Genomic DNA, 20448 nt, shown 5'->3' on the forward strand with positions numbered 1-20448 from the left:
CTGGTGTGGATGCTGAGGACAGAGGCCCAGTTCTTTAGTCATATCTTCAGCCCCATTTCAAGGAAGGGTAATTCTTCCTATTTTTTTTGTAATAATCCCCCTCCCCCCTCCCCAATTGCCTTTCTCAGGCTACAGAATGTTTCTAATAATACCAAACTTGCAAGGGTGACTCAAATGCTTCAGTCTCTTGTGTGAGATTCTTCACAGTTGGAAGAGGGTGGGGGAGAGAAAGAAGAAAAAAGAGACACACATCTCTCCCCCCCCCTTCCCCTTGGCACATTTCACACTTACATCTTGACAGGATGCAATTTGCAAATCAGACCCAGAGAAAATGACACCAAATCCTGGCTCCAAACTTAATTCCACCTATGAATGTATGAGTTGCCAGGAGATACGGCTGATCTTTTCTGTATTCATCCTGTTAAATTTTCTCTGAGCCTTTGTGTGAGCCTGTGGCAAGGAGTTCCACTGGTGCAGTTCAAGTAGGCCAAGTCCTTTATCTGCCAGAGTGGGGCAAGCTGTCTTGCAGAAGAGCTATACTGTAAGCAGCAAGCTGAACAACTACTCCCAAGAAAGGGGTAGAAAATTGTGTGGTCTAGGATGGGGGGAGGGTTTTTTAGAGGGTCCTACATCTTGCAAAGCAAGACGACTCAGAAAGATTAGATGGGATGCTGGGGAAGGAATGAGAGTGCAGGCTGCGAAACTAATGCTCTTGCAACCCTCCCCCCTTCCCTTTTCTGAACCTCCCCCATTGCAATTTAACTGCATACCTCTTTGTTCCAAAAACTGCCTTCTTGGTCTTTTATCAGGTTTGGGAATTTGCAAAGGAAAGAAATCAAAATGGCAGGGTTGAAAGAAAATCAGGGCCAACTACAAGACGTGTGGGAGAGAAGGAGCGTTGGGGCAGAGGCAGCTCTAGAGAAGAGAGGGTGGCTGCACTATCGCTGTAAGCTCTTTGGGGCAGAGAGCTACAGAGTTGGCAGCATAATTTCTCCTGTGCTCCAGGACCTCCAGGCACGTTTCGGAGGAGAGAGCAGATGAAAGAAGAGACCCGTTGCCCATTCTCATTCTCCAGTGAACCGAAACTGTTGCAAACTATGGACTTAAAAAATAATAATAATCCACATTTGGTAGAGCTCTTTTTATCCCGAGCTATTACGTTTGCGCGCACCACTCCCCAGATTCCCACCAGACACTACACATCATTTCCTAGAGAGAAAACTGCCATTTCGGCATACTGCTCTAGCCACTGGCCTCCACTCCCCCGAATGCGGAACCAGATGCTCTTGGCGCAAGCGCTTACCGGTATTTGATTTAACCATTGCGCACGACTTCCCTTGCTTCAAGGTGCAAACCGAAACCAGAAATCCCACTACCACCCACCTCCGCTCCAGCGTTGACGGCAGAACGAAGGCTCTCCCATTGATCAGCGAAAAACAGAAAACGAGGGAGGGGGGCCCCCGCCGCCCCCAATCCCTTCTCGCTTACCGGCTCGGATCTGGGGAGAGGAAGCTGCTCCCGTCTCGATGTGGTACGAAAACCTCATGGCTTTGAACTGTTGGGAATAAGATCCACTGGGTTCCGGGCAGGGCATCCCCATCACGCTGGCCCGCTGCATGATCGCGCGGCAACCCCCCGCACCCGCTCCTTCAGTCCCCTCCAAAATCCCTCCGAGGTAGCCCTCCAAACGCCAGGCTGCTGAGATTCCCCATCAAGCGGCCCGATCCCCTTCAAAAAAGAGAGTGGATCAGAATGCAGCTAAATCGACCGAATAGATCCACACGCTTGAGCAAAGAAAGGGAAGGCGGGTGGGGGAGAGCGAGCGATGGATACAGTCTGGATTGGCTGCGCGCGCGCGTGTGCCCCCCCCCCAAGACAGATCCTTGCAACAAGTCAGCGCAGCTCTTGCAAGAAGCATCGCCTTGGCCAGGAATGTATCAGAAAGCAAGCTTGAAAGCTTATCCACGTTGGAGTGTCTGCTCCCATTCCCCCTTCGCTTCCTCCTCCCCTCCCTCTCCTCTCCTCTCCGCACAGACTCCTTGCTCAGTGGGTTGGCGCTTTCGTACTGCAGCGCCAGGCGATGAGAGCAGATTGCTTGCAAGGAGATTTCAAACCCTCCTCTTCAGTCTCGGGCGGGGGGGGGGGCGCTTTCTTTTTTGTTTTAAAAAATTGGATCGAAATGGGATTTCGTTAGCAGCCACACACAGACATGGATGTCGATTGGCTCTTGCTGCCTGGGCTGGAGGATTCTCTCCCCCCCCCCCGCCTCTCTCCAGGATATTGACAAAAAAAAAGGCTGAAAGGGGGGGGGGGTGTTGGCAATTTATTTCCTCGCACTTGGGAGGGTTCCACTAACAGCTGTTGTTTGAAAAATCAGCTCGTTTTGAAGTCAGTTTACTTTGAGGTTTCTCCCTCCTACACTCAAGAAGGTTTCCACTGTTTGGGGGAAGTCTCCAAGTCTTAAGGCAGCCTTTGATCTTTCTCTGCTTTCAAACGAATTGCACATTTTGGGATCAAGTATCCCCCCCAAAAAAATATTGATTCCCCCTCCTCTTCCCGAACCCTGATTTCTTAGCCTTTAAAGTGTCAGTCTAGTTCCAGCATCACGCTGCCCCCTGAAGACTTGCCCTCCCCCTCTACAGTAATCCTTTTAGAAAACATTTGAAGCCAGTTTGTGGTTTCAGAGATCTCTAGATTTCCTGGTCAACCCTGAAACCTTAGAGTTAGTTCCCTCCCCCCTTCTCCCCCTCCCCTCCCAAAGTGGTTACACATTTTTAATAGTATCACAAACTTTTCTTTCTAGTAAGGTTCAAACAGACAGGCGAACATTTATTTTCCAAATCATTTCAGTTGCTTCCTTCACAAGCGTCAGGCTTCTTGGAAGTTCTGGCTCTCAAGTTTTCTAAGGAAATTTAACAATTTAGAAGAGTTCCAAGTCCGCTGTAAACTCTGAACTGTCTTCAAGCGGCTGCATCCCACTTTTAAAAACTAATAATAATAAAAAAATAGCATGGTCTGGATTTTTGTGGCTTCACAGCCAAATTCAGTTGCGCTTTCCTTTTTTTAGCTGCTTTTTAAAAGTAAACCAGCTTCTCTGGATGGAGGAATAAAGGACAAATATAGGCCAAAAACAAACAAAAGAGAAAACGCACCCCCCCCTTCAATCTCTAAACCCTTTACAGAACTAAACAGTTGTTAACTCTGCTCCATGTATTGGAGGGGGGAGCCCTCTCAGATAATATGCTTGCAAACCACAGCAGCTGTGGACAATCTAAGTGATTTAAAGGCACAGGGCCCTGGTTTTGCCAAGTCATGAGGTGCATTGGCAGGGCAAGACAGCCATGCCCTTTCAATGCCAATGTGTTGAAAGCAGAGGTGTCGAGTCTGCTTGCTCTGATGCTGGTTGCAATCTTTCGAACCAGCCTTTCAGAACTCCTCTGGGCAAGCTGTTAAATATATTTCGCTACCTTGGCAGCCAAATGCCACCTTTCCTCACTATTTTTGTAATGCAAGAAGGATTCAGTACCAGATCTGGTGCTGCTTGCTTGCACCTGCCCAGGGCCAGGGGAGGCTAGCTAGTCCCCCCCCCATGAAGCCTCCAGAGGAACACCATTGAGGCTCCCAGCCATGGCACTTTCCCCCACCCCCCCAGATCCACAAATATTATTGAAAAGTATTGAAAGTACTCAATTATCTGAGGTTCTGTCCCCCAGTAGAAGCTGCCCCCCGCAATGTCCTATTTATGGGGATTTCCTTTAAAAAACTGCCCCAACAAAAACCCTGCATCCCAGCCTATGTGTACACAAATGGATATGGGTGAGGTGCCAAACTGGGTCTTTGACCATAGCTGCCAAGTTATCCCTTTTTTTAAGGGATTTTCCCTTATGCTGAATAGGCTTCCTTGCGAGAAAAGGGAAAACTTGGCAGCTATGGTCTTTGACCCGGGTGAAATAAAGCCTAGTTTTGCCCCTGCCCTCCCAGCTATCACGTGTGTTTCCCTACCTCCACTGCTGAACTGCGCTGATCCCTTTGCTCCCTCAGCCCTCCTTTGAGCTCACTGATGCCCCACCCTACTGGACACTACTGTTAAGAGCAGGGGGTGGGGGGTGAGGGGAATCCTCGGGCTAGAACAAGGATTGGGGGACCTCAGGCCCTGGGGGCTGAAGGAGGCTCTGCAGGCCTCTCTTATCTGGCCAATGCGTCTCCCCCCCCCACCTTCCTCCATGCCCTCTTTGAGTACTTTTGCCTGTCTGGAATGTGCCCTTGAACTCTTGATAGTTTCTGGTGGAGAGTGGTGAGGGGTGAAAGAAATCTCCTTTTGTGTGGCTGGAACGTTGTCTCACGTGCAAAGGCGTGAAGAAGCCGCCACTCTTGCCTCCGACCCTACCCACTCCTTGCCTCTGTCCGCACCCAGCATTGGCAGGAGGTTGCCCATGGAAGAACGTGGCCTCAGGTTGAAAAATCCCTGCGCTAGAGAGAGCCTGAACCCCTTATCCCTCACCCCTTGGTACCCAGCCCTCCAGCCCACTAGCTGGCACCTCCATCCAAGACGCAACAAGTTGCTGGGTCACAACGCTTGTTAATGAAACCCAGCTCCAAATACAAGGCTCGCCAGGACAAGTCACCAGGTCTCAGCCTAAATTACCACACAGAGTTGTCCTCCTCCTCATTTTATTTGTATGTTGCCTTTCCATAGCAATGACTCTCAGGCTGCCAATCAGTTTCTGGGCCCAATTCAAAGTCTTGGTTTTGATGTATGAAACCTTAAATGGCTCAGGACGGCAATACCTCTCCCCATATGACCTGGAGCCAGAGACCATCCTCTGAGGCCCTTCTTCATGTGCCTCTTCCACGAGAGGTCTGGAGGGTGGCAACACAAGTGTTATGTACTGTACTAAGCTTGGATCCTAGAACAATAGGCAAGTAGGATCCTAGAATGCAACAACTGATTCAGGCCCGTCCTAGCCATAGAGGCTAGTGGCGCGGAGAACCACGGCGCCGGGTGCTGGAAGGGCACCAAGTGAGCGCATGGTTCCGGCGATCTCGCCAGAACTGCACTCCTTCTCCGAGAACTCCATGCTGCGCCTCCTTCTCGTTTCCCCAGCGCTGGGTTCCGCTCAGTCGAGCTTCGCCACCAGCGCGCACACAGCGCCCAAGCAGCTCTTGCTGGTCCCGCGGTGCGCGCGCTGGTGGCGAAGCTTGACTGAGCGGAACCCAGCGCTGGGGAAACGAGAAGGAGGCGCAGCGCGGAGTCCTCAGAGGTGGCCTCCCGCTGCTGCCGCAGTCCGCTTGGCACTCCCGGGCCCTTGGAGAGGCGCTGGAGGGGCCTAGCGCCAGGGCGCTGGGTGGGCTTAAGACGGCCCTGAACTGATTGGCTTGCAGGAGAAGACCAATCAGGCTCCAGGAAGAACTTAATCAGCCTATTAGGCTGGTAGGATCGAAGAATGCAACAACGGGTTGGCCTGAAGGAAAAGACCAATCAGGCCCCAGGAGGGAAGCAGAATCAGCCAATCAGACGGGACTCATTGTGTAAATAATGTATATAAAAGCCTGAGGTTTGGGGGGCATTTCATTCACTGTTTTACAAGCTGCAATAAAAAACATGGACTCTGAGTATATTTCAGCAAAAATAGGCCTTTTCTGCAGTGGCTCCCCGCTTGTGGAATGCGCTCCCCAGACCAAAGGCCCATCCCGTCCAGCATCCTGTTCTCCCAGTGGCCAACCAGATGCCTGTGGGAAACCAGGGAGCAGAACCTGAGCACAAGATCCTTCTCCCCTCCCGTGGTTTCCAGCAACTTGTACTCAGAAACATTGCTGCCTCCATCGTGGCAAGCAGCGCTTGAGAGCCCCCTCCTCCATGACTGAAGCTCCAAGCAGAACAAAGCCTATATATCAGCCATGCAGAATGGCCTGCCAGAGTTTGATGAGTGACAAAAACGAGGGGTTATCATGTACCACTTCCGTTACAATACATGGTCGATGGGCTACACCTGGCTTGGGGAGTGACAGATAGGGCAGGTCTGTGTTAACTACTAGGTCTGATACAAACCTGCTGCTATGATATGTTTGGCTGTTGCAAATCCATTTAACCCTGGCCGCCAGCCATGTTCTTCCTGTCCCAAAATCAGAGATGCTGGGCCTTAGAATCCCTGCCCAGAGATCTGATTTTCAGCTCTTTCTTCCCCAACTCGTAACTCAACAGATCACACTTCACTCTCCGAAAAATGGACAAAGCTCGGATTGCGGCATGCTAGTTTGAATGGATCTTCAAAGGCAACTTTTCCTGATGGGTCTGGATTTTTATTTGCTGGGTCCCTTCTCTGGATCCGGGCTGCTGAATGAAATTCCAGCTGGGGAGTGGAATCCTGGCTATTTCCTGTTCTCTCTATACATACTTAAAATCTTCCTAGGGTCCTGTGTTTCCTATGGCCTCTATACTTTGGCAACAGCGCAAGGAAGACTAAGAAAGAAAAAGAACCCAACCACCCATTTAGATATGACAACTGCACATAGGTAAGAAGCAAGTGAGATGCATGACACATTAGAAATCAGCCTGAGAACTACAGATCAAAAATTCCATATGGCCTCAGATAGCCCCAAACCTATATTTCTATTTTCTTCCTGCATTCCAAATAGCACGCCTTCCAGCTGTAAATATTTAATAGCTACTTTTGCATTATGTATAGAGATTACTGATGCAGACTAAATTTGGTTGCAAAATTTGGTTGCAATCCTGCACAGTGTGTGTGTGTGTGTGTGTGTGTGTGTGTGTGTGTGTGTGTGTGTGTGAGAGAGAGAGAGAGAGAGAGAGAGAGAGAGAGAGAGAGAGAGAGAGAGTATATGTAAAAATAATTTGTTTTAATAGGCTGGCCACAATCCAGATCTAATTGTATGTAGTCTGATTATTCTCCTGTACATAAAACACACATGGACACACATCCAAGTAGTTCAACAGGGTGCATGGGGACACCAAAATGTGAATGCACATCATGATGTGCATCTGCATAGGGTGTGCATTCCCAAGCACCGGTTTTGACGTTCTAATTGTCCTTGTTGAATCAGGACATCTGCATCTAAAACTAAGGTTTACCAACCATTGGTACATATTTCCCCATGACGGGGTGAGCTCCCGTTGCTCGGTCCCAGCTCCTGCCAACCTAGCACTTTGAAAGCACGTCAAAGTGCAAGTAGATAAATAGGTACCACTCCTGCGGGAAGGTAAACAGCGTTTCCATGCGCTGCTCTGGTTTCGCCAGAAGTGGCTTAGTCATGTTGGCCACATGACCCGGAAAAACTGTCTGTGGACAAATGTCGGCTCCCTCGGCCTGTAAAGCAAGATGAGCGCCGCAACCCCAGAGTTGTTCACAACTGGACTTAACTGTTAGGGGTCCTTTACCTTTTAACATTATATAACTTACTAGGAAACAAATCATTACACCCTTGCTAGTATGTACAACATTTTGGCACTCTCAGTGTGATTCTGTTTTGGACTGTAGGGACAACAGATTTATGCCCTAAATTTATGTGCCTTGCAGGTTGTAGGGAAATAAATATCTGAAAGTTTATATTTCAAAAATTATTTGGCATTGTATAATCTCCAGACTCCATGCATTTTGAATATCTCACTGGCCTACACACTCAGGATTCCCTTGTTCACGGAACATAAATGAAGTTATATTTTATTCTGTCAAGAAAAATCCTCAACCATCTGGGCTGAGAATATCTCAAGGATCACCAGCTTCTATTTCAGCTGGTTGAGACCGTTTCTCTTCTGAGGTCTGGATTGGAGTTTCCTCAATATTTGTTGAGTGGGGTCCTAAGACAAGGACTCAAGACCTGGAACCACTCCCAAATTCATCCGCTTGATCCTGTTGCAGCTCATTTTTAGGCAGGAAACGAAGATGATTTTATTTCACTGAGCTTTTGTCTAATATTCTCTTAGCTGATTTTTTTTAATGCTTCTGTGGCTTCTCCTGACTTTTTAAGACTGTTTTGGTTGGCAGGACTGCAGTTGTGATGTTTCTGAACCCTGTGCATGGTTTTTAACTGTAAACTGTCTATCACATTTTATAGAAAGGTGGGAGGTAAATTTGATAATAACTAAAAGGAAGTGTTGAAGAGTATGCTATAGTCCTCCTCCCATTGTTACTCTTTCTTCCTCTTCAGGGGCACTCCACTTTTTTTCCACCATCCTTCTGCAGCACCCAGAAATAATAATAATCATTACTATGATGCTACTACTGCTATTATGGCTACATCTTTCTCTAGAACAGGGGTGGCCAACTCTGAAGAGACTGCAATCTACTCACAGAGTTAAAAACTGGCAGTGATCTACCCCCCTTTTGGGGTGTTCAGGTTAAAGTTGTTAAGCTTTTTTAGGGAGGAGGAAAGCCTCGTTTTTTAGGGGTTCAGGTCAAAGTTGTTGAGATTTTTTTAGGAAGGAGGAAGCCCCATTTGTTAGGGGTTCAGGTCAGGCTTGTTGAGCTTTTATGAGGTGGCAAAGCCCTGTTTTTTGGGGGGGGGTAAAGGGCTAAAATGTTGAGCATTTTTTAGGGGAGCCAAAGTTGTTGAGCTTCTTTGAGGGGAGCCAGTGATCTACCAGTGATCTACCACAGACATCCAGTGATCTACCGGTAGCTCACGATCTACCTGTTGGATGTGCCTGCTCTAGAACAATCAATGCATCTTTCCAAGAAAAAAAGCGAGCGAGAACAAAAACAGAAATGCAACTGAAATTCATAAAATAATGAAACAGCTGCAATAAAACTTAAAAGCTTAATGTGAGCCCCCTGGTCTGTCGCATACACTTGTTTCATTTGTTGGTAATATTTGTATCCAGAGTTCAGGGAGGTGTACATGGGGTTATCATAATTTCCCTTACAAATAAAAAAATTAAAAAAGGCCAGGCTGAGAGACAGTGTTTAGCTGATGTGAATGAGCGCCGAGGGCCTTCTGGCGGTTCCCTCCCTGCGAGAAGTGAGGTGGAACCAGGGAACCAGACACAGGGCCTTCTCGGTAGTGGTGTCCGCCCTCCCATCAGATGTCAAGGAAATAAACTATTCAACCTTTAGAAGAAACCTGAAGGCAGCCCTTTTTAGGGAAGTTTTTTAATGTTTGAAGATTTATTCTGTTTTTAATGTTCTGTTGAAAGCCACCCAGAGTGTCTGGGGAAACCCAGCCAGATGGGCGTGGTAGAAATAATAATAATAACCAGAGCTTTTCTTTCTCTAAGCAGATATTTACAACCCAAGTCTTCTTGGTTCAAGTCCATCACTCTGTGCCCCATTGGCTTGAGGGGCGTATCTTTAAAAGGGCTTTAACATTGAGTAGTTACCTCTTACTGCCTCTCATCTAGAACCCATAGACAGTTGAAGAGCAGCTAACATATGAGTGGAAGTGGGGAATCATCATCTGGCCCTGATTTTGGTGATTAAAGAGCTAGAACGTCATTGTCATTCCAGATTCATAGATGGTACAACTGCATGTGCTTGTGTACATGTCATGGTGGCGTCTTACATTCCATTTCCAGTCACCCAGAGCCGTCTTTCCCACAGGGTTTAGTGGTGCGTTGCGCCAGGGCGCGGCCTCTCAGGGGCACCCCAGCGAGCAGGGGAGCTGCACTTTGCCAGCGACCTCCCCTTTCCCTGCACGCCCGCCAGCTGCAGCGACATGAGAGAGAGTTGCCCCCCCCCCCGATGGCTAGCCGTGCACAACTTCAGGCCCCCCACTATCCGTGGTAATTGGGGGCATTGGGCGGATATTTGCACCCTGGCGCTGCATCTGCTAAAGATGGCCCTGCAGTCCCCTTCTAGAAATACTGTTGGAAAATGTCTAAGCCAGCCTTGCCCCCACCTGCCTGCTATTTACCCTCTTCAAATAAAAGCAGCCAACACTGACCACCCCATTCAGGATATAAAAGATGACAACAAACACGGCGTCTTCTGCTTCACTACCGTCCAAAAACACACATGTTGTATTAAGTCCTGGATACACACAGTGAAATATTTCCTCCATGCTATTTAGATTATACAAATTCATACCCTGTGAAAACACAGTCTTCCTCAGATACTTACTTACTTACTTAATGGATTCAAATAGTTTATTTTTAAATTAAAAAAATTAAATGTGCAAAGAAACCCCTCAAAGTGACATGTAAAATAATAACAACATATACAATATAATCCTTTTTATTTCATAAAAGCGACTGTAGACATGGCAAGTATCAGCTCTCTGGGAAGTCCTTTTAAAATGTGGGTTTTGGGGAGGGGGTGGATTATTGAGTGGTTGCTTTTATTTTGATTGTATATTTTGTGGTTTTATATTTTGATTTTGTTCTGTGAACTGCCCTGACATCTCCAGGTATAGGGCGGTATATAAATTAAATAAATAAATAAATACATAAATAAATAAAATAACATAAAAATGTATTCAGGTTGTATGTCCTTAGCACACCTGTCTATGACTTGGGGCCTGTAGAAAAATTCCCTATCACCATATTCCTTCACAAAAGGGATGGGAAACCTGTGGCCTTAAAGATGTTGTTGGACTACAGTTCCCATCATCCCCAGTTATCATGGCCCGTGGTCAGGGATGATGGGGGAGCATCTAACGGCATGGTTTCCCATCTTGATGGCATCTAGGTTACTGTTCTGCTAAGTGTGTGGACATGGCTTCTGGCCCCGCTGTGGCTAGAACCACCTCAAAACATGTCACTGGCAAAAGTAAAAATGGCACCCCTTTCCATTAATGGGGGTCAGGACCAGACATTTTGCTGTTTGAAGTGATGGACAAGATTACTATCTCTGCCCCCTTCCAGGCATGAAAGCTAAATGGACGGGGAACTGAATATTTATTCAACGCGAGGCAGGTCAGTACGATGCCACCATCCCTGAGTAGAGCTGAGGAGGCACAGGGCAGGCCACAACTCTGTCCTTCAGCATCTTGCCATTGCTCCCATCCTGGCATCTGCTGCCTGAGGCAGTCGCCTCGCACCACCCCTTGGTAGGACTGGTTCTGTGTGGGAAACAATCCACCAGGAAGTTCTCTTGCACAAGTCTGATTGAACTATTGGTGTTATTGCACAGCTCTTGTTTGTTTGTTTGTTTTAAAAAAATATATTAGTGGAAGAGCTTCCGAGTAGTTTGGGCCCAACGGTTCACATCTGTCTCCCCATCTTTCTCCCCTTAGTGGCACACAAAATTTACCACTCTTGGCTCAGGATAGGGCCTCGGCCACAAACTCCCACATAACTGATAATGTAGACTATCATAGTTGCTCTATTTTTGGATACAGAATCTGACAGGGGCAATGCAAACACACCACAAATAAACTGGTGAGGCAGAATGTCTAGGTCTGGGTACCACATCACCCTCAGGCACCTGCAAGGCCTCCCTGCTCATCCCAATTAAAAAAAATGGTTGGATTGGCATATTTGATTGTGTTCCCTGTGGGTTTTTTGTTTGTTTGTTTGTTTTTGGAGGGGATGTTTTTGCTTATTTGTGGCAAGTTCTGAGCATCACCAGTTTTCCTTCTGTGAAATGGGTGTTTTGTGGTGCCCATGACAGTTCATCAGATATCCAAATGTACTCCTGGGCCCAAAAAGGTTGGGGTTGCCTTGCCTACTTATTCCAAGGGTTCTCTCCTATGCCTGAACTGATTGGTTCTGCAAAAGAACAGCTCTCCTAGTCAGCTGCTAAAAATAAAATAAACAGCCTGGATCAGAACCAGGCCAAGGCACAGCACTTAAAAAACAACAACAATCAAACCATAGGCATGTTGGCTTGAAGGGGTTGGGACAGAACTGGAGGTGGTGCTACATCATGGGTAGGCAAACTAAGGCCTGGGGGCCAGATTCGGCCCAATCACCTTCTAAATCCGGCCCACGGACGGTCCGGGAATCAGCATATTTTTAAATGAGTAGAATGTGTCCTTTTATTTAAAATGCATCTCTGGGTTATTTGTGGGACATAGGAATTTGTTCACCCCCCCCCAAATATAGTCCGGCCCCCCGCAAGGTCTGAGGGACAGTGGACCGGCCCCCTGCTGAAGATATTTGCTGACCCCTGTACACGTACTGTCAAACATGAGGAGCAACAAGTGAATTGTTTCTTAGTAGCCAATATTCTCACTTCTATTCCAGTTCAGCTTTCTTTGGTTGTGGGTTCTGAACCTGGGACTGGTGGGAATTCAGTCTAGGCCAGGCCAATGGAGCACATGACTGGGAAATCAAGGGGAGCAGTGCTCCTTGGTTGAATAAAAGCTTCTAGGCTTCAAGCAATGGGGAGATGGCTTTGCACCTCCAGTCTCATCTATTCCTCCATGGGACTAGAATTCTTTTAGCCCCAAAATGGAGACAACAATAAGTAGCCTACCAACGAAAGAAGAGTGGCAGATGAAGATGACGGACTTTGCAGAAGTGAAGTGGCGAAGCTGACAGGAAAAATCGAAAACCAGTATGATCAAGTATTCCAAAAGGACTGGAGTAAATTTATACAACACCTGAAAGATTACTGTAAGCAATTAACATCACTAGCAGGCATAGCTGCCAAGTTTTCCCTTTTCTCGCGAGGAAGCCTATTCAGCATAAGGGAAAATCCCTTAAAAAAGGGATAACTTGGCAGCTATGCTAGCAGGGTTGTCTGAAGACTTGTAATGAGAAATTTCCTACCTTTCTATTTTGTAATGAGTGCAATTAGAATTGGAAAACATACAAAATGCGGTGATATAAAGGTTAATTTTGAAAGCCATGAGGCGGGAGGGAAGGAGGTTGTTAGGCTCTAAAGAGCCAAAGTGGATAATGATTATATGGATGTATAATATTAAATAGAAAATAAATTGTGTGTGTGTGTGTATAATATTCCTCCATGGGACTGGCTTTCCCCGCCTATACACCCGGAGCCCCTAGGTCCTTGGGGTCAACAATGGCACTATATCTATGCATAGATTGATATATAGATATGTCAAGCATTGCTCTCCCTCCTGTCCTTGCAGGGCCCCTGTCCCTCTGCTGCCAGTTTGTTCATGCCCTCTGCAAGACAGGGGTCTGAACTGCCCTGGTAGTGAGGTAGTTGAGCTGGGGGAAATCACATCTGGCAACTCATAAGCCCCTTTGGTTTCAGATAGTACATGGGTTGTTGTTGTTGTTTAGTCGTTTAGTCGTGTCCGACTCTTCGTGACCCCATGGACCAGAGCACGCCAGGCACTCCTGTCTTCCACTGCCTCCCGCAGTTTGGTCAGACTCATGTTCGTAGCTTCGAGAACACTGTCCAACCATCTCGTCCTCTGTTGTCCCCTTCTCCTAGTGCCCTCAATCTTTCCCAACATCAGGGTCTTTTCCAAGGATTTGTCTCTTCTCATGAGGTGGCCAAAGTATTGGAGCCTCAGCTTCACGATCTGTCTTTCCATGAGTCTAAAAAGCCTGGGGCACAATTTTTCACTGTGGCTCTGGTGGCTCATTTACCAGAAGTCATGTATTTAGTGTTAACTCTGGGAGGATTATGGATTATGCCGAAATGGCAAAGATGACAGGTGCCAAGAGAGGGGGGAAATTATTAAAGAATGGGGGAAATTTGCAGAATATCTGAAAAGTTCTGGCATGATTAAGTTCATTAGTAGGATTAACTTAAATCAAGCAGTTAAAAATATTACTAAGATAAGTGGCAGAGTAACTTAAAAATGGAGTAAAGTGAAATGTTAAAAATCTAAAGTAGAAAAGGAACCACAAAGGGGAGGGGGAGTCCAAATATGTAATTGCATTCAAAATATGTGTTTGTAAGGTGTGTATTTGTAATCTTGTTAAAACCGGAAAATAAAGTTTATATATACTTTTTAAAAAAGCAGTCTGGAAGGGTATACTCGATTCTGACAAAACAAAGCCTCCTGGTGTGTATTTTGCTCTATTTCTATGCAAAACTCTATTTCAGGCCCCCACCAACCTGCAGCCCTCCAGATGTTTTAGCCTACAACTCTCATGATCCCTATGTCATAATGTGAAGTGGTACATGTTCACCGCTGAATCTTTGTATACGGCTTACACCGCAGATTCCATCTTATTTGTCATCTTTATCTGTTGCGGCCCACAGATTTGCTTTTACTAAAGCAAGATTTAACGTTTTTCCATCCAACGTTATGGGCAATAGGTTTACTAAAGGACAAATTTCAGCATTATGTGCATGTGATAACAAAACTATAGAATCTATCCATCATATATTATTCTGTTGTCCCTTGCACACGGACTCCCGGACCAGATTTCTACTTCCCTTAATAACAGAAAGTTTGACTGAGAACTTGGAGTCTCAGTTAACATATCTGCTACAAGACAGCGACCCTAGCAGAACACTGCTAGTAGCAAGATATTTGGTTACAGTTATCTCATACAAAAGGAAAAATGGTTTACTTCATGATTACTGAAAATCTGTTCTATTACCCGATTTATAGTGGAAATTTGTCGAAACAAATGTACTGTTCCATCTATTTTAGCCAAGGAATTCTTGCAAATTATATCTGTTTATATGTATTGAATTTTTTTTTAAAGTCCTTTTTTAACTTTATTTACTCTTGCTTTATTTTATCCTGTCTTGCCCAGTGTTTTTGTACATTGTGTTGCATAAGATTATATTGTGGGCCTTTGGCCGTAATAAAGATTTCATTCATTCATTCTCATGATCCCTAGCTAACAGGACCAGTGGTCAGGGATGGTGGGAATTGTAGTCCGAAGGTTGGGGATGCCTGCTCTATTTGATAATGTGATGGCGCAGAGGTGGGGGAAACAGATTACCGGCTAACTTCGTATCTCTTAAACTTGTTGAAATTCATATGCAAATTCTGTTAATTATGGTATGCTGTTGCAGCATGTTAACCTCCATCTCTTATGTGCTCTGTCTTCCAGTGTTGAACAAATGCCCCCCCCTCTCTCTCACACACACACCACACACAGATTGACTTCACACACATAGAGGCAAAGCTCTCAGTTAACTGCCTGCATCTGAGCGCAAGCAAAGAGGTTCCCACCCCCCACCCCCCGTTTTCCTAAAAGAATAAAAGCTGTTTCCATCTCAGAGAAGATGGGGGTCTCTTGGCTTTGGATTGCAGTTCCTGTGTACTGGGAATGATAATCCCACAAAGCCAGCAGCAATCCAACGGTTAAGGTTAAGCGAGAGCTCCCAGTTGGCTCCCCTGTGCATTCTTGGCAGGAGCTACCTAGATAATGCAAAAGGCTTTGACTCCAGCTGTCAGCCTTGTGGCCTGTCTGAGTTCAATAGTCACTTGTATAACTAGCCCCTCACATCCCTGCTTATGGGGTTTTGTCCCCAAGCCATGGACAGTTGCATGTATACATTGGAGAGCTGCGCATCTGTGCAGAAGGCATATGGCTGTCTGTAAAGGCAGCTTGTCGAATGGTTAGAGCGCTGTGCGCATTGGAAGGGGGCAAAAGGGAAGGAATTATAGTTTCTGGGTTTCCTGTCCTTGGCTTTTCTGAGAAGAATTTCAAATGATGCCTGGGAGATCAATTCTCCCACCCCACCCCGATCTTTTCAGTGGCACTGGTGCAAGGCTTCTAAATCTGTAGGGACCCAGCAGGCAAGATGACCAAGGGCCCTCCCATTCAGTGGCTCCTTTTGTTACTTTCTAGAGTAGACAACGTACTTGGAACCCAGTACGTTTTCGAGCACAATTCAAAGTGTTGGTGCTGACCTTTAAAGCCCTAAATGGCCTCGTTCCAGTATACCTGAAGGAGCGTCTCCACCTCCATCATTCTGCCAGGACACTGAGGTCCAGCACCGAGGGCCTTCTGGCGGTTCCCTCATTGCGAGAAGCCAAGTTGCAGGGAACTAGGCAGAGGGCCTTCTCGGTGGTGGCGCCTGCCCTGTGGAACGCCCTCCCAACAGATGTCAAAAAGGAAAACAACTACCAGACTTTTAGGAGACATCTGAAGGCAGCCCTGTTCAGGGAGGCTTTTAATGTTTAGTAGATTATTGTGTTTTATTCTTCTGTTGGAAGCCGCCCAGAGTGGCTGGGGAGACCCGGCCAGATGGGCGGGGTATAAATAATAAATTATTATTATTATTATTATATTATTATTATTATTATTATTATTATTATTATTATTATTATTATTATTATTTGTATTCTGTCCATGGGGCTCAAGGCAACAGATATGATGTCTCCCCTTTCTGTCCTCAGGTAGGTTCAGATGAGAGGTTGCCTGGCTGAAGGTCGCCCAATGGAGCTTCACGGCTGAGTAGGGATCTGAACCTGGATCTGCCTGGTCCCAGCCCAGCACTCTAACCATTAACTGCAATGGCTCTTAACTTCCGTAGATCCAGGGCTGGTATATGTCTACTGCCTTCTGCTGGTGGGGATAGGGAGGGGTGGAGGGGCTTCAAAGTTATTCTTTTGGACATATTTCAGACCTCAAGGCATCCCATGTTACTAATGCAAGGACTTATGAGCATACTCCTTTTGACTGGGAAGGTAACTCTATAATAGAACACTTATTTTCATGCTTGTAATTGACATGCACGTGGTACATAAAAACAATTCTAAATCAACGAAATCAAAGCTGCCTTACTGAATTCTTGGAATGGCCATGTTCTGAAGGGACCCATTTTGGTCTAGGAGGCTGTGACATGCTGGAATAACATGGGACGGCAGCCATTTAAACGATCCACATCTGGCAACTCTCTTTGTAACCCAAAGCAAAGAAAGCTGTTATGTACTAATTTTGTGGCATTGCAAAGACCCCTTTATTCTCCTCTGGGTTATTCCCATCTATATAAGCCTACACATAAATGCACTTTTGGCAGTTAATCTGAGCCTTTCAGTCAGCAGTCTGATTATTCTTCTGCGTTCTATTTTTTCCTCAAATTATTCTGAGTCATATCCTTACATAGACAATTTGGATTCCAAGTGGCACAACACAATACACTCAGTCCCAAACAGCGAAGATGATTACATCTCTGGGTTTTGAAACCAGATTGAAGGGAGGCTAGGTTCTGCTCCTGTTGTAATTTTAATGCATTGTTGCAAGCAAAAATACGCAGTACACTGCTAAGTAAGCTCAAATCCTCCAGATTTATAATAATAATAATAATAATAATAATAATAATAATAATAATAATAATAATAATAATTTATTATTTATACCCCGCCCATCTGGCCGGGTTCCCCCAGCCACTCTGGGCGGCTTCCAACAAAACAGAAATTCTAAAATACAGAAATCCATCAAACATTAAAAGCTTCCCTAAACAGGGCTTCCTTAAGATGCCTTCTAAAGGTCTGGTAATTGTTGTTCTCTTTGACCTCTAGTGGGAGGGCATTCCCTCTGCCTGGTTCCCTGTAACTTGGCTTCTCGTAGTGAGGGAACCGCCAGAAGGCCCTCGGAGCTGGACCTCAGTGTCCGGGCAGAACGATGGGGGTGGAGACGCTCCTTCAGGTATACCGGACCGAGGCCGTTTAGGGCTTTAAAGGTCAACACCAACACTTTGAATTGTGCTCGGAAACGTACTGGGAGCCAATGTAGGTCTTTCAGGACCGGTGTTATGTGGTCTCGGCGGCCGCTCCCAGTCACCAGTCTAGCTGCCGCATTCTGGATTAGTTGTAGTTTCCGGGTCACCTTCAAAGGTAGCCCCACGTAGAGCGCATTGCAGTAGTCCAAGCGAGAGATAACTAGAGCATGCACCACTCTGGAGAGACAGTCAGTGGGCAGGTAGGGACTCAGCCTGCGTACCAGATGGAGCTGATAAACAGCTGTCTTGGACACAGAGTTGACCTGTGCCTCCATGGACAGCTGTGAGTCTAAGATGACTCCCAGGCTGCGCACCTGGTCTTTCAGGGGCACAGTTACCCCATTCAGGACCAGGGAGTCCTCCACACCCGCCCGCCTCCTGTCCCCCACAAACAGTACTTCTGTCTTGTCAGGATTCAATCTCAATCTGTTAGCCGCCATCCATCCTCCAACTGCCTCCAAGCACTCACACAGGACCTTCACCGCCTTCACTGGTTCTGATTTAAAAGAGAGGTAGAGCTGGGTATCATCAGCATACTGATGGACACCCAGCCCAAACCCCCTGATGATCTCTCCCAGCGGCTGCATATAGATGTTAAAAAGCATGGGGGAGAGGACAGAACCCTGAGGCACCCCACAAGTGAGAGCCCAGGGGTCTGAACACTCATCCCCCACCACCACTTTCTGAACACGGTCCAGGAGGAAGGAGCGGAACCACTGCATGACAGTGCCCCCAGCTCCCAAACCCTCTAGACGATCCAGAAGGATGTTATGGTCGATGGTGTCAAAAGCCGCTGAGAGATCCAGCAGAACAAGGAAACAGCTCTTACCTTTGTCCCTAGCCCGCCGGAGATCATCGACCAGTGCGACCAAGGCAGTTTCAGTCCCATGATGAGGCCTGAATCCTGACTGGAAGGGATCCAAATGGTCCGCTTCTTCCAGGCGTGCCTGAAGTTGTTGTGGAGCAAGGCCACTTTGCACTCCACATGCAAACCAGGGCCAGCTCTACCATTAGGCAGTGAGGTAATTGCCTCAGGCAGCTGATTTGGGATGTCATGAGAGAGCAACAAATCATTATTAGAACTTTTTAGAGGCAAGGAGAGGAAGAGCTGCTTGTGGGATTTTCTGCCTCGTGCCAAAATGACTTGGCTGGCCTTGGATTTTATGCCTGTTGTACCTCAGGCAGCAAAATGTCTTGGGCTGGCCCTGGTTGTGACTTTGTTGTAGGCCCTTGTGCAAAATATATTTTGGGGGAGGGAGCAATTTCCCAATTTAGTCTTACTATACACCAGGGTTGGCCAACTCCCAAGAGACTGCGATCTACTCACAGAGTTAAAAACTGGCAGTGATCTACCCCCATTTTGGAGGTGCATGACAAAGATGTGTTTTTTAGGGAGAAAGTCCTGTTTTTGGGGGGTGCAGGTCAAAGTTGTTGAGCTTCTTTAGGGAGGAGGAAAGCCCCAGTTTTTTTGAGGTGCAGGACAAACATGTTGAGCTTTTTTTAGGGGAGCGGAAGTTGTTGAGCTTCTTTGGGGGGAGCCAGTGGTCTACTGGTGATCTACCACAGATGTCCAGTGATCTACCAGTGGATCATGATCTACCTGTTGGACATGCCTGCTATACACCTTCCATTGCAGATGAAATATCCCAAAGAGAAGACATTTAATTAAATAGGATTTATAAAGGTGATAATCAATTCCCTGTCTCCAGCCTTAAGTTATCCATCCCTCTCTCTGCCTCCTTCCTGATCCTGGCTTCAGGACAGGCAAGATCCCATACCCTCTCTTCTTCCTTTGCACATTGTAGGCGATTGGTGAGGGGGTGGGATCTGTGAAGCAGGGCAGGCCTCCTGCATTAACTCAGCCTGCCCAGGAGCCCCACACCCACAGAAGACCATCATTCCTATTAACCCCAGTAGCTCAGGACTGGAGTATAGCATCTGACTTTGGGCTTGGCCTCGTGTGAGGTAAGAAATAGTGGGTGCTTCAGTCCTCTGGGCCCTGGCATTTGTCCAACATGGGATGACCTCTGTCATTAGCTGGAACTGTTTGCTGACAATTTGGGGCTGGGAACTCCTAACCAGGGAACTCCCATGGCTACATTAACACTGTCACTTTAAAGAACTTTTTTGTGAGAGACTTGACTTCACTGAACCTGGATGAGCCATCTCAAAGGGCCCATGCTTTTAAAAGCTGCAAGACAAGCAGACATTCGCCAGGTACTGTTTTTGCCCATCGTCACTAACCCTGCATGCTCAAAAAGCTTTGCCTGCTGACTATCTGCTTGCCATAACAACGTAAGAGTCGTGCTGGATCAGGACCAGAGGTCAACATTCCCAACAGTGGCCAGACGGGTGCCTATGGGAAGAATGCTGCTCTTCAGAGACATGGTGTCGCCATTCCTGGAGACAGAACAAAGCCATCGCAGATAGTTTTTAAAAAAACTAAGTTGGTAGCCACCACTGCATATTTCTGTATGTTCTTAGCCTGTCTTCAGAGTGTCTGTCACATCTTGTTGCAATAAATGCCTCATTTTAACTACGCACTGTGTGAAGTGTTTGTCTTCCTCTTGGCTCTTCTCAATCAGCAATCAGCTTCATTAGACAGCTTCTACTATTATGAGGGATGAGGGAGGAGGGAAAATTTGTCCACTTTCTCTTCACCATCCATGGGTAATTTAATATTCCTCTATCATGTCCCACCTTACTCATCTTTTTTCTAAGCTAAAAAGCCCCATTGTAAACTTTCCTCCAAGGGGAGCTGCTCCTGCCCCAATCATTTTGACTGCCCCTTTTGGCACTTTTATGAGCTCCGCAATATCCTTTTTGAGGTCCAGTGACCAGAACTCTACACAGTATTACTCCCGCAGTTGCACTGCAGATTTAATCAAACTATGGCAAGTTCTTAAAGAAATGGGAGTGCCTGATCACCTCATCTGTCTCC

The 20448-nt window shown here is 46.6% G+C and overlaps 1 protein-coding gene across 1 annotated transcript in view; it reads right to left on the bottom strand.

Annotated features, from left to right (window-relative positions):
• FGD1 (FYVE, RhoGEF and PH domain containing 1) overlaps window positions 1–2019 on the bottom strand; it is a 54862-nt gene extending 52843 nt beyond the window's left edge. Inside the window, exon 1 of the mRNA XM_035140955.2 lies at window positions 1489–2019. Coding sequence (XP_034996846.1) covers window positions 1489–1618 — 130 coding nt within the window. The 5' untranslated portion in view covers window positions 1619–2019. The remainder of the gene's footprint in view (window positions 1–1488) is intronic.
• Window positions 2020–20448: the final 18429 nt, after the last annotated feature.

Source organism: Zootoca vivipara, chromosome 16 (assembly GCF_963506605.1).
Source record: "Zootoca vivipara chromosome 16, rZooViv1.1, whole genome shotgun sequence".
In the NCBI taxonomy this organism is placed as follows: domain Eukaryota; kingdom Metazoa; phylum Chordata; class Lepidosauria; order Squamata; family Lacertidae; genus Zootoca; species Zootoca vivipara.